The sequence below is a fragment of the Lontra canadensis genome, unplaced genomic scaffold (genome assembly GCF_010015895.1).
Source record: "Lontra canadensis isolate GAN:19392208 unplaced genomic scaffold, GSC_riverotter_1.0 scaffold56, whole genome shotgun sequence".
Taxonomy (NCBI): Eukaryota; Metazoa; Chordata; class Mammalia; order Carnivora; family Mustelidae; genus Lontra; species Lontra canadensis.
The window spans coordinates 5400325-5417386 of record NW_022631050.1 but is presented as its reverse complement, the minus strand read 5'-3'; the positions used below and the strand labels follow the sequence as shown (position 1 = coordinate 5417386).

The following is a 17062-nucleotide window of genomic DNA, read 5'->3' as shown; positions in this document are numbered from 1 at the left end:
AATCTGAGCAATCAATGTAAACAAGCCTCAATTTTCAAAATAGAAAAAAAATTAACAAAAAATTCCTGTAAACATTCAAAAGCTATCTGCAAAAAATTACAGTATGTATCATCCTCCAATTGTTTGCCAGTTCTTTCAGTTTTATGTTCTGCATGTTTCAGATCTCATCTAATGAAATGAGACATCTTAGTTTTCCCTAACAGTCACCTCTGCAGAAACAGAGGTTTTACAGTCAGTTCAACTGCTTTTGCTGAAGTCACCATTTTGGACGTCGTATAATCCCTGTGACAATAGACGTCACCTAGTCCTTTCTGTAGTGAGGGGAGGTTTTGCATCATGACCACATTTCTATCATGCCCTGTGAGATGAACGCAACTTACTCTTTCAGAGCTCAGCCACATCTCTTTGAATAGGAAGCTTCGCAAATATTTTAAACCTCATTCTGGTGACATTTTTATCACTTCGTTCTGCTTTCCAATGTGAGGTATTTCAAAATTGATGACACCTCTGATAATCATTTTGATGATTTTTTTTTTTTAAGGTAGGATAGCTTTGATTTGATGTTGAATACTCTTGATTTTAGAATCTGACAAAGTACTGTGGTTTAGGAGATGTTGTTGGGGAGGGATAGGCTAATTTTCGTTGTCACAATAATTTACACACTAAGAATTTTATTTTATAAATTACAGAAAAGGAGAAAAGAGGCATTTAATGTTCTTTCTTTTTGAAGTCCTCTCCATTATTATATTCCTCTCTGCAAACTACATTCAAATAACTACCTTAGAAACAGGCTGATATTGAATATTTAAAAACCAGCTGAAAAATTCATTAAAATTGGCTGATTTGAATGAACAATGATTTCTCCCTAGATAAAGACCTTGTGAGCAATAAACTGCCAATGTTTTGTGTCATTTCTAATAATCAAAAAATTCACATGAAGTACCAGTTAGGCCAGAGCGAATGACAGCTCAAATTTCACATTACACTTTGAAAAATGATATAAATATATTTTAAATGATTCTAATACTATATAGGTAAGTTAGCTACAGGGATGTGACAACAATTGATTTGGCTGTTTCTAAAGAAATTGTGTACATTTTTCTAAGTCCCCTCTGAAGAACAGTAACTTTCTTTTCAGGTTCAAGTACTTTCTCCTATGCCAATCCTCTGCTGCTCCCATCTCCCCCAGTCATGTGCTCTCCAGTGAAAACTAATTTGTAAATCTGGTCTGACAACATACCCATTTCTCTGAAATGTTGTACTTTACATTCACTTAGTATTTTCCAAAAGCACTTACTCTAACACCAAGGCACCTTAATAACTTCTCTATGCCTCAAATATACACGTGGCATCGAGTGAGAACTTGAGTTTCCCTTTAGTTTTGTCTCCATAACCCTTCTCTAAATATAAATTCCTTGAAATGAATTTGGGCCATGAAGTAGATAAGTTACACTGAATAGCTTCTAGAATCAAAGAAACATTCTGATAGACTGGGTTTTCAAAATATTTCTTCGCTTTTTCATACTCATTTTACTTAAGGTATCAACAAATACATAAAGTTTTTTCACCCAGGTTTGGCTCAGTGACAGTGAAAACATACAACATTCAAGTACCATTAGACAAAGGCGGCCCTACAAGGATACGTGTTAAGAGAGGTCAGTCTGCAGAGGAGAACTATCTTAATTATCCTGCAGTATATTTGACCAAAAAACCCTTTTGAAATTGTTTTGACTTTGGGGTCTGTGGCATCCCTCCAGAGGTCCTGAAGGTCTTGTACGTGTCCATGAGATGTTATCATTTTATCGTAGATGCAGGGATGATAAGGAGTTTTCCCTTCCCCAGAGAAAAACACATGGTGTTGTGGTACTATCCCCATTTTATTGGCACAGAGGCCCATGAACACATCATCTATGTAAAGATTAGAGTTAAGTGTCTGTGACGCCTCGTAGACTTTGGCGGCTACGTCGCCAGAGATCACATAGGCAGCTCCAGCAGTATAGTCAGGGTAAGCTGGCCACTGGTACATTTCATAAGGGACATAGTATTTGCTGCGTTTGTCTCTCACAGGAGGAGCTCCGCGATGAACCCGACCAATCCAAAAGTCCTGAACACCAATTTTTTCTAAACTTTGAAGGTATTCGATAAGATTTGGCATATGAATAAATATGTCATCATCAGCTGTCATAAGGAATTTGGCATGAGGACAAAAGCTGTTTGCCCAACTGAACTGCAGAAGTAATTTAAGAGTAAGATTATAGAAAGAATCAGCAAAGTCTTGCTGGATTAGATCACTGTACACTTGATCTTCCCAGACCAGTTTTCTCTGCAGTTCTTCTCTCATCAGTGGGTTAGCAGGTGTCCCTAAAGCAAACAGAGTTTTGATGTTGGCATTAAGCTGAGACTGAACGTACTTCTCATTGCCCCACGTTTTTCTAATTGCGGAACGTCGGTAGTAGTTTTCGGGAGCAGTTTTTACAAATAATAACAGGAGGATGTCTTGTGCCTGACATTTCTCCTCATGGTTAATCAGGTACTGGTAGCGAGTCACCCCATCCACACTATGCTTAAGAGACAGGCTATCATTCACAAAGTCATAGCTATTTATGAGGTATCTGTAAGAGTAGGACTTCATATGGCTCACAATGTGATTATCGATGGGTCCCCAAAAAAACATGAGGCTTAGTATAAAACAAGTGGCAAATAACTGAATGAACTGCCATTTTTTTACTCTTCTGCCACTCACAAACATTCTGACATCCATGCAGCTCCGTTTTTACTTAGGATTGGTTTTAAATGGGCGCTTGCTCCTTCGAGACCGAAGAACGTGGTATCGTGTAGAACAGATGTCCATCTTAATACACGTCCATCATTAGAAAAGTAGGAGCTTCTCGTGTCACAAAATACTGTCTTTTCATACCATTTTTTCTGAGATTGCGAAAGAGTGCAACACGCAGAAGGAGGAGGACACTGGTCCGTCAGAGTGTTGCCACACCGGCATCCTTCACTGACTTAGGTGACAGGCCTCGTGTCACTAGTCCATGGGCTTCCTTCTGTGAGAGTAAAGTGCCACCTGTTAGAGTCAGGAAGAGAAAAGATGCCAAGTGAATGGGTGAGAGTGACCAAAAAGGAAGAGACAACTTTTTGTTCTTCAAAATGAAATGTAACGTGCCAGATGTGGACAGAAGGTGATGAGAGGCAGCTCGTGTTTAGCAGGGGCATACAGATGTTTATTTCTTGGTGGGGGCAGGAGGAGGCTAGGGAAAGGGAAAGAACCATTCACTCCCTACTGTCCTCCCCTTCAGCATATGGAGACCCTTTCCTCATCTTAACCTTAAAAAATAAAAAGCCTCCCAAATGGCTATGAGCCTATACACTTGAAGTTCACAATCTCACATGGGTGTGTCCAGGAATATACTGATCTGCAGTGCAGCCAGGATGAAAAGAGCAGCGGGGACCCCTTGTTTTAGGGCACAACACCTTTCTTACAAGTTGAAGGTTTGTGGTAACCTTGCGTCAAGCAAAGGATTGCCATTTTTCCAACAGCATTTGCTCTCCTCGTGTCTCTGTGTCCCATTTCGATGATTCTCATAGTATTTCAAATGTTTTCGTTATTATATTTGTAACAGTGATCTGTGATCAGGTGACTGTGACTCAGTAAAAGCCTGGATGATTGTTAGCATTTTTTAGCAAGAAACCATTTTTTAATTAAGGTATGTATATTTTTTAAGACACATTTCACAGATCACAGTATAGTGTGAACATAACTTTTGTATGTGCTGGGAGATCAAAAAATTCATTTGACTTGCTTTATCATGATATCTGCCTTATTGTGATTGGTCTGGAACCAAACCTGCTGTGTCTCCAAGATTATGCCTGTATATAGTTCAAGGCAAAATAGATGAATGATGAAAAGAAAGTTCGTAACAGTTAAAATTCATTAAAGCTTACCCCAGACAAGACAGGAATAAGAATAAGATTTTGTTTTAAAAAATCAAGGTTTGTAAATCAGGGAGTCGAGATATATTTTCAAAAAGCACAGCCCAAACTCTCTCAAACCAAAATAACTTTGTGAGCCCCACATCTATATAGTCCTCTTCCTCCTTTTTCATTTGGAAACTCAACAGGCATCTCAAATTTAGTACATTCAAACCAGGAAGGCACAGGGTTATAGCCAAAGAGCACTGTCTTTGTAGTCCGGCAATGTGAACACCAGCGCTGGCACTCCCACTGCCCTGCGGCGTGCACCTAATCCAGGAATCTGAAAAACTGGGATGACCCCATTTAACTCAGTCCTTATGCAAGTTAAGTGGGAATATTCACAGAAATATAGATAGAGGGAGGTAGATAGATAATTACCTTGCACACAGGGACACTCCAGTGCCATTTCTCACCCCTTCTACGGTCTTCTCCCCTAACACCTGCTGTTGCCATTTTCTCTTTCTTTGTGTCTGACTGCAGTTCATGCATCTGTGCCAAAAATCTGAAAGTCCTCCTTTTCCTGCATTCCATAGCCAGTTACTTGATCCTGTGAATTGTTTCTTCTAAATCTCTCTCTTCACCTCTTCCTGTTACCATCACCTCTCACCCAGACGAGTGCAGCAGCCAAAACGATCACTGACCGACCCATCCGCTACCCTAGAGTGACCTTTCCACAACTCAGATCTAGGGGCGCCTGGGTGGCTCAGTCTTTAAGCGTCTGCCTTTGGCTCAGGTCATAATCCCAGGGTCCTGGGATCGAGCCCCTCATCGGGCTCCCTGCTTGGCGGGAAGCCTGCTTCTCCCTCTCCAACTCCCCCTGCTTGCGAGCCCTCTCTCGCAGTCTCTTTGTCTCTCTGTCAAATAAATAAATAAAAATCTTTAAAAAATAATAAATAAAAATAAAACTCAGATCTAACCATGAGACTAACTGAGCTCCTTCACCCCCTTCAGACGTTCTCTCTAACAGTTGTCAGTACCAGAGTGCTGGCTGGAAGCTCAGCCATGCTTGCTAGTTCACACGTGGCAGCCTTTGTACCACAGTCCTGTGGCCTGCTGAGCCCTGCTCTCTCTGCTAATAAGTAGTATACTATAATCTTCACTAAATTCTATAGGCATCCTTTTCTGGGAAGTCAGAATTGAGGACACCCTCCAGCACTACCACCAAAGATGTGGCTTCCTGTATTACCACAGCACATTCTTGCACCCATCTTCCCGGACTGACTTTTTACATTTAACTGTCTCTGCCAATTACACTGTGAACTCTGTGACTAGGGCATGATGTCATAGACACCCTGCCCTCAGCATGCAGGTCAGTGTCTGACCTGGTAGGCATTCTCTGAGTGTTGGTACAAAGAACCATGGTGGGGGTGGAGACATCCTTCACTCAAACAGCTGGTCACTTGGGAAGAACTGGGGTCAGGAGGCCCAGTCAGTCACATGTCCTCCCCTTTCTTTCATGACTAGGAGACAGCACCTCCTGTCCTCAAGTACTCTGTCCCCCGTGGCTTATCTGAAGTAAGATACATCCTTTTGCCTAGAGAAGTACTCTCTCCCCTCAGGGTTAACATATCAGTCTCCTGAGCTTCAGATTGACAGGGAAAAGACCACGCAAGCTCCACTCAGTCCACGCTGGCTGGGTAGCTGAGCCTACATCACAAGCCCCAGGAAAAAGGCTCTGCATTTTGCTCAAAGATCTCAACCTCAAGTCCCCCGCCCTTTGGCCGTGCTATGAAACCAACTGCATACATTGAGAGCACCCTGCTCTGCTGGGCTAACCTTGGCTATGGGAATTCCTTCCCAGCTTCTGGCCCTTTACATATAGCTGTGTTCCCTATCTGCCAAAGTTACTCCATGTTGGGCTGATAACAGCAAAGACCAGGCATGCAAAAGTCCAAGGAGTATGGGAGATCAGAGCCAATCCTCATAGAGACTTTGTCCAGAGATAATCATCTTATCTCATAGGGTATAGATTTTAAAACTTGCTAGTGCCTCTGAGGAAGTCACAACCAGTATTTAAAAAAGGAAAAGGAAAAGAACAAAATAGAGAATGGCATAATGCCCTGAAAGTAGTTTAAGTATCATTTTGTGAAACTTTCAGTTTTATGTATATGTGGCTTCAGGTTGTAATGTAAAATGTATTTTTTGTGTGTGTGCTTTACCATCAACAGAGCAAGGGATAGATCAGAATTAGTAATTTCCCCTCTTGGTTTGGCTGGTCTTGGTAGACCGAATCCTCTAGAGTAGAATGGGAAAGACAGTGGGAAACATCAGTTTCTGATGGTGGCAAACACCAGTTTCTGATAGTGGCATCTGCGTAAACTTTGCAGAATCACTTTCATTCAGGGGGGAGGGGACACTTCCTCTTGGTCTTAATAGTGCTCACTTAGATAAGAGTCCCCCTGTGAGGGCGGATATCCCCTTCTTCCTCTAGAACTGGATGCTTAATGTAAAACAGCAGAGAATTCTTAAGAGCAGATTTTAAGATCCCCTAACTGTTTAAGAATTCTAAGAAAATTATCAATTGAGACTAATCTGCAGTTTCTATTCCAACAGACCCTGGGCAAGACACAAAGAATAACCTTTGGAACTGCAGGCAAAACCAGCTTCTCATTTCTGAGCAGCTGCACTCATAATGTTGCAATGTCAGCTCGCTTTGCACCTATTCCCAGTTGTTTACAAGTCTGAGCTTCTTGCTAGACAATCAACCCACAGGCCTGACTCCTCCAACACCCACATAAACACTTGACTCACAGAGGCCCTAGTATCTCTCCAATGAATGGGGCCTATTACTCCTTTGGTTGGTGTGTTCTGCTGCTAGCATGCATTCTAGCAACCAGCCCAGAACATGCATTTATCCCCCTGCTCCCCACCCCTGATACATGTGTATTTACCTTATTTCCCTATATTTCTTCACCTGTTCCCCATTGATCTCAAAGAGTCACAACAGTTTCTGAAAAAAATGACAAAGAACTTGTTGCAAAGCCAACAACCCACACTACTTAGTTAGGTTCAGAACAGCACGTGCAATTCCAAAACAAGATTCCTCCCACCTCAGCAGCTTGAATTGTTTAGCTGTCATTTATACCAGTCATAACCAAAGCCCACTGATAGGACTGATCTGATGAAGGGGTGATTAGGAAAGGTGAACTACTCTTTGGCAGTACCCAGCTTCACTTTTATAACAAAAGAACCCCCAAACTCCTCCAAATCAAACATAGTCCCTAGGCAGCATTGCCCAACCAGAAGCAAAAGGCCCTTCCATGGTCTAAATTCATGAATCAGAACCAAACAGCGTTGCCCGCCAGCCCTGGCTTTGCCGGTGGGCACCACGCACACTCATGGACTCCCCTCTTCCGTTTCACACAGAGCCTTTGGGCCTGTCGCAAACACACCTTCTAGCTTCCGGCTCCAAAGGGAGGGGAGGCCAACACAGAGAAACCCACAGGCCTGCCGGAGCTGGAGAGAAAATGCTGGGCCTGCCAGGGAACAGAGGAGCCAGATAATGCCTGTGAGCTCAGGAACCAGCCCACCAGAATGCTGTGCCTGCAGCTTCCTTTGTGTGCACAGTGCATAGCACAGGGACCAGGCCACAGGCTGCAAGCCCCAGGGCCACCCCCACTGGGGGCCAGGTTCACTGTGCAACTCAGCCACTCTCCCTGCACTCTGAGTCCGTGACTTCATCTGCAGATTGGGGGTGAATGTCAATGTATTGTTATCTAGGGGATGGAGAAATTACAGATGACTTCAGAGTCTTGCTGGGAAGAGGAAACAGGAAAGACTACAGGAGAGAACAGGACAAAGAACTGCTCAGAGGCAAATACAGACAGTCCCCGACTTACGATTTGTGTATTTTATGATGGTGTGAAAGCACCATGCACTCAGTAGAAACCATACTTCAAACTGGGAATTTTGATCTTTTCCCAGGTCAGTGATGTGCCATGTGATAGTCTCTGGTGGTGCTGGGCAGCAGCGGCGAGCTGCAGCTCCCAGTCAGCGAGGCAATCATGAGGGTAAACAAGCACTACACTTACAGCCATTCTCTTTCTTACTTTCACTACAGTATTCAATTACATGAGCTATGCAGCATTTTCGTATCTAATACACTTGGTGTTAGATGCTTTTGCCCCACTGTAGGCTAATATAAATGTTCTGAGCCCATTTAAGGTAGGCTAGGCTAAGCTATGCTGTTTGGTAGGTTAGGTGTATTAATGCTTTTTTGACTTCCAGTATTTTCAACTTACAGTGGGTTTACTGGGATATAACCCATTCCTCCATTGAGCAAGACCTGTACGCAAATATTTGGACTATAACTTGGGTTTGCTTCTATTTGGACTAAAAAGAAGGAGCAGATTCTCTTGGAATTTTCTTTCCTAATAGAAGTAGCCAGAAGAATAAAGAATAGGAACGTCAGAAAAGAAGGTGGCTGACCCTACCCCAAATGCTTTTCAGTCTGGGAGCTATGCCCCACAGTTACTCAAGAATATTTCTTCACAAGAGAACTCTTTAAACTCTTCCAGAAACAACTAGGGACTACAAGTAACCCTAGATGACCCCTGATTTTTTTTTTCTACTTTGTTCTTGCTGGTAACCCATTTCTATGTTGAGTCTACTTTAGTGAATCCTGAAATACTATACAAAACCTAATGAAAATTTTGAAGTTTTAATCACGATGGTGAGGCCTACACTTTAAGTTCAAGTCAAACAACCTCAGTGTTCAACCTTTCAACAAATCCGACAAGTATGTGAGTATTTGCTAAGGAATCATTATGCCAGTTGGGCGTGGTGGGAGTCATACAGTAGTATTTCATAGTCTCCTCTCTGAAAGCATCTACAGTCTAGCTGAGACAAGACTCAGGATGCTCACTTGAAAACTCAGTTCCAAGGACAAAAAGCAGCAGATCACAGTAAATTGCAGATAGCGTCACAGCACTAATTTAGACAATACCAACTCTAGGCAAAAAAGACAAGTCCCCGGTAGTAGAGATCAGTGACAGCAGGATAGGAGGGCCTGAGGATGAACAGGATTTAGATGGTTACAGGAAAAGAAGCAATCTGTTTCAGGCAAGAAAGGAAAAAAAATAACATCACAAATATTTGAGATACAAGCAGGTATTTGAAAGCAGAGAGATTGGGGCCTGCTTATGGTCGGGAACCTTGAAAATGAGGCAGAGGAGTCAGCGTGTGCCGAGGGCAGCAAGAAGTCACAGACGTTTCAGTTTTTGTTTGAACGAAAACTGCCTTGTCAATATGCATGCACTAAGCATCATATGAAGGGACTACGCTGGTGGTGGCTCTCGGGATGGATGGAGGATGCCTGGAGATGGGGCCCCCAGCTCCCTCGGGGCCTCACACTGAAGCAGAGTGAGGTGAGGAGGCCTGGTCTAGGGTGGTGGAAGTGAGGAGGGAAGTCAGGGGTAAGGAAGACCCTTTGGAGGAAAACAAACCGAGCACTCCCTGCTGAGTGGCCTGGGATGGGAGGAAAGGAGGAGGGGGACATCTGGTTTCCAGCATTAGCCACACAGGAGGGCCAGCTGGTTTCCTGAGTTAGGAGTGAGGACAGCATGTCTGGGTTTCGGCTGCTGTTGAGCAGAGGTGTGAGAGAGACAGCAGGTGGGGCAGTCCAGGGGGTGAGGTGAGACTGGAGGAGGCAGCAGGACTGCAGAGGGGGCAGTGCTCTAAGCATAAGGAAGGTGGCTGCTAGGAGGACCAGAGAGGAGCAGAGGGGCCCCGAGGAAGGAAACTCAGGGGAAGGAGGAGCGGGAGGAGGAAGAAAAGGAAACATCTGATTTTACTTTATGCCCACATAAATGCTGTGTGTATTTCACTTTACGCGTCTGTGTGCATGTGTGTGTTTTACTTGATGTGCCCGTGCATGCATGTGTATATTTATGTGGCATCTCAATTTATCTGCACAGGTTTGAGTTCAAGGACTAGGTAATATCGTTTGACAAATGAAAGAGAATACTGTACAAATTCTGTAAAACTTCAGATGGTTATTTCTTCTAAGAAGGAACTATTTTCTTTCCTTTTTTTTTTTTTTGACAGAGAAAGGCAGAGAGAGCACAAGCAGGGGGAGGGTCAGAGGGACTCCCCCACTGAGCAGGGAGCCAGATGCAGGGCTCAGGGCTCCATCCCAGGACCTGGAGATCATGACCTAAGCCAAAGGCAGAAGCTTAATCATCTGAGCCACTCAGGCGTCCCTAAAAAGGAACTATTTTAAAGGGCGAGTTCATAGAAAGTTAATATGAGGTAAAGAACAGTAGAAGGTGACAGTCGGAGGGCAGGAAAGATGAGGCCCCTGATGGTGCTCTGAACAGGAGGAGAGTCCTGGAGCAAAGAGTGGGGTCTGTGCTGGGAATCAGGAGGGGAGAGATGGGGGTGGGTGGAGCAGGGGAGGCAACTTCCAGGAGGAGCAACACTGAATCTGAGACCTGAAGGCTGAGGAAGGGAACTAGAGAAAGCCCGTGGGTTTGAATTCAAAATGTATCTGTTTTTGTTTCCAACCATCTGTTTCTTGACCATTGTTTCTGGCCATTGTTGTCATAGATCACCAACATCTATTCTTAGAGAAACTGTATTTCCAAGTCTTACTTAGTAGACCTGCAACACTCAAGTCTAAGGAGCCCTTATGTTATGAAGGGTATACCATTTTTTCACATACCCTCCCACACACTCAACTTATTGGCAAGAAAGTCATTTAGGTGGCTTCACCTACAACTGCGTTTCCTTTGAAATTTCAAATTCCAGTTCGCACTCTCTGGTCTGATCACTCTTCAACCACAGCCTCTTAAATAATCTCCCAGAATCCTCTGCCCACCCCTTACCTGCTCCCTAACACTCCCACCCCACCCAGCAATCTCCTGACCTTCCTTCTTCCCCACCTGCCTGTCTCAGATGCAGAATCGTCTGGCACCTTTGTCCTCCTCTCCTTGGTTCCTGCTCTTCCACCCCAATGACACCAGATCTCGGGTCCTTCCTGCCTTTAGGCTGCAGGGGAGGCATAACCCCTGGGCAGACTGTGTTACTAGAGATGGTGATATCAAGCTGTGGGCAGAGGGCTCAATGCTGTAAGAGGAGCCTTCACTTGTCCTGGACCTTCTCTCTCTCTCCAGTCCCCTCATCAGCCATGCTCAATCTTCTCCCTCTGTCTGTGCCCCTCACTCTTAGCTGGGGCTTCCCCTCCTGCCCACAGAAAAAGGAGAAGACATCACATGTATTGTCCCTTCTCATCCCCATGTGGGCCCCCTCTTCCCGGATCCCCAGGCTCGCCAACCCTTTCCATCCCCTCGGCAGAGCACACTTTCAGGGAGAGGCAGGGGAGGCACTCATTTAGGGCACAAAACTTAAAGGTCATAAAAGTATAATTATAAACCAGGGATGTTCCTTCAGTACATCAGTTTAAAAAAAAAAAAAAGCCAGAGTACTTCAACACTTGATATTTAAAGTTGTATTACTTATAGTCAGTCCCATATGAGACAGTTTTGGTTCCTGTCCAGGCATAACTCAAAGGGAAGAAATATGACATTTCTATCCATCCTTAGGTGACATTTTGCCCTTCATTCCAAGCATTATTTTCCTGGCTTGTTCTAACCATCTATTCCCCCTAAAGAGAGCTAGGACCAATCCTCAAGAGCCCAGCTGCCATGTTAAAGGAAATCAGGTTTAGCCCTAAATTTATGGTAAATGCTGTAATTTGTTCTCCTACATTTTTCTTAGTTAAATTCATTATAGTCATTGGTGATGAGTAACACAACTGGGTACAGTTTAGTACAAACTGCCTATTCCGTTTGCTCAAAACGGAAGGTAACAACCCAAAATTTGAATTTACAACTCACATCTTAAGTGTGAAAAATTAAATATTTCCTCAGTTGGTATTTATTTTTTAATCCATATTTGAGTGTTTCCAATATAAAGCCTATAAAAAAGGAAAAATTCTACCTAGTTGGGGTCTTTAGGTGTTTTTGTGGCTGTGACTTTAGCTATAAAAATTTAGCTGAAGCCATTGGCAGAGATCAGAAACCATCTAGAGTTGTTATCTATCCAGAAACAATACAGAGTTAGTTCTGGATTCAGTGTTACCCAAAGACTCTAAATTACAACTTGTAGCAAGCATGGATGTGGGACAGAGGGAAAAATTAGTTATAAAACCCACAGTGTGAATCTAGTAACAAGTTCCCCATCTATATAAACTAAATTATATGTTTCTTTATAAGTTAAACACGGGTATAGATTTCTGTTTGCCGGTTATAGGGGGAAAAAAAAAAAAAGACAAGGGAATACCAAATGAGCAAACAAGTAAAGGCAGGCCCTAAGTAAAGACAAGCACTAAGGAAACTGGTGGTGAGGGACTATAGAGTATTATTATATTTCAGAGGAGTTACATTAAAAGTGACTGAAAATTCCCGATAACAGAATTTGAAACAAACAAAAAAGCAGAAATACAAAGTAGGTCTCAGGGAGGTCAAACACTTGATTCTCTAAGCTTGACCTTCTGTACTGATTCCTGAGGCATAGTTGTTTGTGTGGACAGGGCCGCTTGCTCTTTTAAATACAATTCTTGTCAGTTTTTTTCTTGCCTAGTTAAGAAACCAATTTCTCCATTTGCCCATTCTAGCAACAGTTGCTAGCCTAAGAGTGTTTACAGTGCTCTGGGCTCTGTTCAGAGTGCTTTAAGTTCTATAGAGACTCTTTAAACCTCACAGCAACCTATGAGGGAGAAAGCTCTCCCTGTGTTGCAGGAGAAACTGAGGCACCCAGACATGGGGCTGACCACGTAACCTCCAAAATTCCAGAATCTGTGGAAGCTCAGAAGCAGCTGATGGGTTAATTCCAGAATCTGTGGAAGCTCAGAAGCAGCTGATGGGTTCCAGGAGGTCCTGTCCCTGAGCTCCGCACCTGCCTTCCTCCCTGGCACTGGCCAGCTGCTTTTCCTACAGCGTCCATCAGGATGGGAGGCCAGGGAAGTGAGAGGGGCAGGGCCAAGAGAAGCACCCACCAAGGCAAAGAATCTGCTTCCCTGAAGTCTGCAGTCATTTACATTTTACTATCGCCTGCCTTTTGTCAGAGCTTGTTCTCACTCTCTCTGTAACCCACCCTTTCTTTAACCTTCTGTCTCAGTTTTCCCTCCTTTTTCTTGGTCCCAGTAGCATAAGAGAATAGGCAAAAGCGACGTGAGTTTGTGTCCTTTGGGTTCAGAAAATCTTTCCTCCACAAAGAAGACTGGGGGATTTAAGGGCAGAAGGGGGTCAAGAAGTGAGGCGGGAAGGAGAGGAGAGCAAAAAGTACAGGACTCAGAGAGTCCAACTATTTGATGAATAAGTATTGGATGAAATGAAAGGCACGTCTGAGGTAATATTATGATATGAAAAACAGTGATTTAACAATAGGGTGACGGGGCACCTGGGTGGCTCTGTCAGTTAAATGCGTGACTCTTGATTTTGGCTTAGGTCATGATCTCAGGGTCATGAGACTAAGCCCTGCAGTGGGCTTCCATGCTCAGCATGGAGTTTGCTTGAGATTCTTCCTCTCCCTTTGTTCCTCCCCAACCCCCACTGCTTGCTGCACACGTGCTCCCTCACTAAATAAAAATAAATAAAATCTTAAAAAAAATATAGGGTGACACCATAACCTGGTATAAACCTATTATATGAACTAGATATACAGGCTTCTTGTCTAATGGCAGTTCATATGTCCTCTTCTATTGTATTTGGAAATAATATTTGAGAGTTTACAGAATACAAAAAATAATGGTGTAAAATACAAGATGTATATTTAACATTCCAGTCTCAATCAACATTTATTATAATAGATTAGTAACATTTATTTAAATATCTACCTGTTGCAGGCATTAGGTGGAACAGCCCCAAAAGTAGGTAGTGCCTACATTTAATTAATTCAACAAATATGAATTTACCACATACTGTGTAGTAGGCCACAGGCAGGATGCGGGGAAGGCTTCCGAGATGTTTCCAGTGTAGAACCCCCTAGTGGAGTAAGCAGGTGCAATCTGGAATCCAGACCTGATTGAGGCACATGGGTAGAAAAGCGAAAAGAGTTTTAGAACATGAACAAAAGTAGACATATTCTGTTGCTTCCATTTACTGGTCACATGAGTTTGACTTCGCTCTAAACAATGTGCCACAGTCTTTTCTGAGGATCATTTGAGACCATTTATTTGACAAAGTGTCATCTAAATCAGGTGTTCAATCTATGCTAATTTCCTCTCTCTAGAAATTGTTCATACATCTGTACCATGTCAATACCATTAGTCAGTAGCTAATGTTCTTTAGGGGTTAATCACCTTTCAAAATGATAAGCTATACACTAATATTGTTCTAAAAAAATATTTATTAGATACAAGTTTTTAGAAATACTGATCTGATTGCTAACACATCCCAAGTACTGGTGAGACTGAGAACAGTAGTATCATTACTAATTGGCTGAACATGCCTTTCCATCATCTTTGATAGGAAAGAACAATATGGCTCCCACAAGCACTTAAAAAAAAAGAATTTCTACAAAGATGACACAGCCAAAAAATTATAAGGCCCTGTTAATTATGGAGGAAACCCAAGCTGAGTCAGCTTTTTAAATTGCTCTGCCTAGAGCACTATCAAAAAGTTGCAGAAAAAATTGTAGGAAAAGGAATAAAGAGATAAAATATGAAATTTTTTTGGATCTAAGCTGTGTGATAATATTTCAAACTTGGACTTTTAGGGGCTTATTGCTTACAGACATGGTAGAACATTCCTTTCTGTAGAAAACGGTCTTCTAGGATCAAAGCCTTCACTACAGAATATAAACAAAGTTTAAAAAATAAGTTATAGATAAAAGCCAGTCTCTAAACTTCCAGCATTGAAAAGTAAAAAATCACTTTTGTTTATTCTAAGTTTGCATTTCACCTCATCAAGTTTCTTACCTTTCAGTATGAAGATTCTTATACCTCCTATATATATATATGTATATATATATATATATATATACACACATATATATGTATATATATACACATACATACATACATACACGCATAATATAAGAAAAATATCCTGGGGGGGGCGCCTGAGTGGCTCAGTGGTTTAAGCCTCTGCCTTTGGCTGGGTTCATGGTCTCAAGGTCCGGGGATAGAGCCCTACATCGGGCTCTCTGCTCAGCAAGGAGCCTGCTTCCCCCTCTCTCTCAACGCTTGCCTACTTGTTGTGATCTCTGTCAAATAAATAAATAAACTCTTAAAAAAAGAAAAAGAAAAATATCCTGGATTTGCATCTTTCTGGCTAAATCTTTGCTGGCAAATGGAAGAGCTCTTATAATAATTTGTTGTGCCTTAATTTCTGGAACACAAACACAATATATGCAGCTCCTAACAAGATTATTCTAACAACGGAATAAAATAATGGCTATGGAAATATTCCAAAAAAGGTTTAATGTGCTATAAAATGCAAAGCTTAGGGCAATTCAATTGAGCATGTATAAAATTCCAAAAAGATAGGATACAGTGTTACTTCAAAAAGAGACCACTTCCTTCTGAATTTCTCCCAGTTTCTTTCTTATAACATCCTAATATTCTGTTATGTAGATTATGGGGCAGTTGGTCCTGAGAAAGAACTCTACCTACAATTTGAAAGTCACCAAGTGCAATAATTCCAGCCAAAGTGACCCATTTTAAAAGATGACCCATTTCAAAACCCAAGAGTTATTATTCAAGCTGTTCTATATTTAAGAATTAGAAAGTTATTTCACTTTCCTACAATATTTTTATTTGAATCAATCTTTTATAAAAGGGGAATTTGATCTCCATTTTAAGGAAATGTAATGTGACGTTTTTACTTGCTAGAGCCTGCAGTTTATTTTGAAAATTATTCTCTACATTCTGAGGTTTTGGGGACTTTTTTGTTTGGGCAAGTCATTTGTGTGTAATAGCACCAATGCCTCCTAACCACCCTTCATTTCTCACTTACTCGGAAACAGCTTCTCTGAGCTTTAGCCTGAACTCTCCCTGTCATAAAGCTCATCCCCATCAGAAGGTGTTGGGGGTGAGCCCCAGGGGAACTGAGGTGAGTTAGAGGGAGTGAGCCTCAGCTTTAGCCTCCCAGTGCTCAATAAATGGAGGGGGCTTGTAGGAGAAGGGGAAGGGACGGAGAGAAGGAGCAGGAGACAGAAGGGTCATATGAAGTGTCTAATGTAAACCTTTCAGGTATCGAGTTTATCTTGTTTTAAAATAATAATTAAAAAAGTTGAACAAGGGGCGCCTGGGTGGCTCAGTGGGTTGAGCCGCTGCCTTCGGCTAGGGTCGTGATCTCAGGGTCCTGGGATCGAGTCCCGCGTCGGGCTCTCTGCTCAGCAGGGAGTCTGCTTCCCTTCCTCTCTCTCTGCCTGTCTCTCTGCCTACTTGTGATCTCTGTCAAATAAAAAAATAAAAATCTTAAAAAAAAAAAAAGTTGAACAAATAAAGCAGTCCTCCCTCCCATGTGACAAGATACAAAATCTATCATTAAGTTTCTTTTGAGAAGCTTAATTTCTCAACTTAATTTTTCAGCTGCTAATCACCAATTTCCCTTTCAGAAAGTTCAAGAGGGGCTCTTTTCTGCGCTACCACTGAACACAACTATCTTTGAGCATCCTTTTCTGGGTCAATTTCAGTTTCTCACATTCCTCTCCCTTCCCCCATAGGGACCAGGCAAAGTTCCCAAAATAAAGACACAGAGGAACAAATCCAATTCTAACTGATGTACTTTCATCAGAGAATTACCCTAAATAAGAGCTACAAGCCACCAGCAGACACTGTGCAGTTACAACATCGGTGTCCCTTTAACATGACCCATAACCTATGAAAACCAACACTGGATAAGAAAAAATATAGGCTGTGTGGTTAGAATCGGATGCAAAGTTACTACTTTGACTTATATTGTATCTGGGTAAGCAACCGGCTGTCACTTCAGGATACAAAATAAAATTCGGCAGTTAAAATAGAGTGGCCAAGACCTACCGGTAACAAGAGGTCTCCTTTCCCAGTTTCCTCCGCCTGCCCACTTCCTTGTCTCCATTTCCCTAGTCGGTAACTCGCCGAAAGTTTCCCCAGTCTGGC

The 17062-nt window shown here is 42.5% G+C and overlaps 2 protein-coding genes across 6 annotated transcripts in view; one reads left to right on the top strand and one right to left on the bottom strand.

Annotated features, from left to right (window-relative positions):
* MCF2L2 (MCF.2 cell line derived transforming sequence-like 2) overlaps positions 1 to 17062 on the top strand; it is a 242334-nt gene that overhangs the window by 149527 nt on the left and 75745 nt on the right. The window lies entirely within an intron of this gene.
* On the bottom strand, positions 530 to 13980 carry B3GNT5 (UDP-GlcNAc:betaGal beta-1,3-N-acetylglucosaminyltransferase 5). 3 transcript variants are annotated; one of them, XM_032875455.1, is made up of 2 exons: positions 13899 to 13980; positions 530 to 3070 (listed from the first exon to the last, which is right to left on the bottom strand). In XM_032875455.1, the coding sequence occupies exon 2, from the start codon at positions 2759 to 2761 to the stop codon at positions 1616 to 1618; it is 1146 nt and encodes a 381-aa protein (XP_032731346.1). In that variant the 5' UTR covers positions 2762 to 3070; positions 13899 to 13980; the 3' UTR covers positions 530 to 1615. The 3 variants fall into 3 exon arrangements, with proteins under 3 accessions (XP_032731346.1, XP_032731347.1, XP_032731348.1); XM_032875456.1 differs by having other exon boundaries at positions 13892 to 13978; XM_032875457.1 differs by having other exon boundaries at positions 530 to 3050; positions 13899 to 13972.

Bases quoted from the DNA above. Each gene is read 5' to 3' on its own strand.
- B3GNT5 (XM_032875455.1), bottom strand. From the start codon at position 2,761: ATGGATGTCAGAATGTTTGTGAGTGGCAGAAGAGTAAAAAAATGGCAG.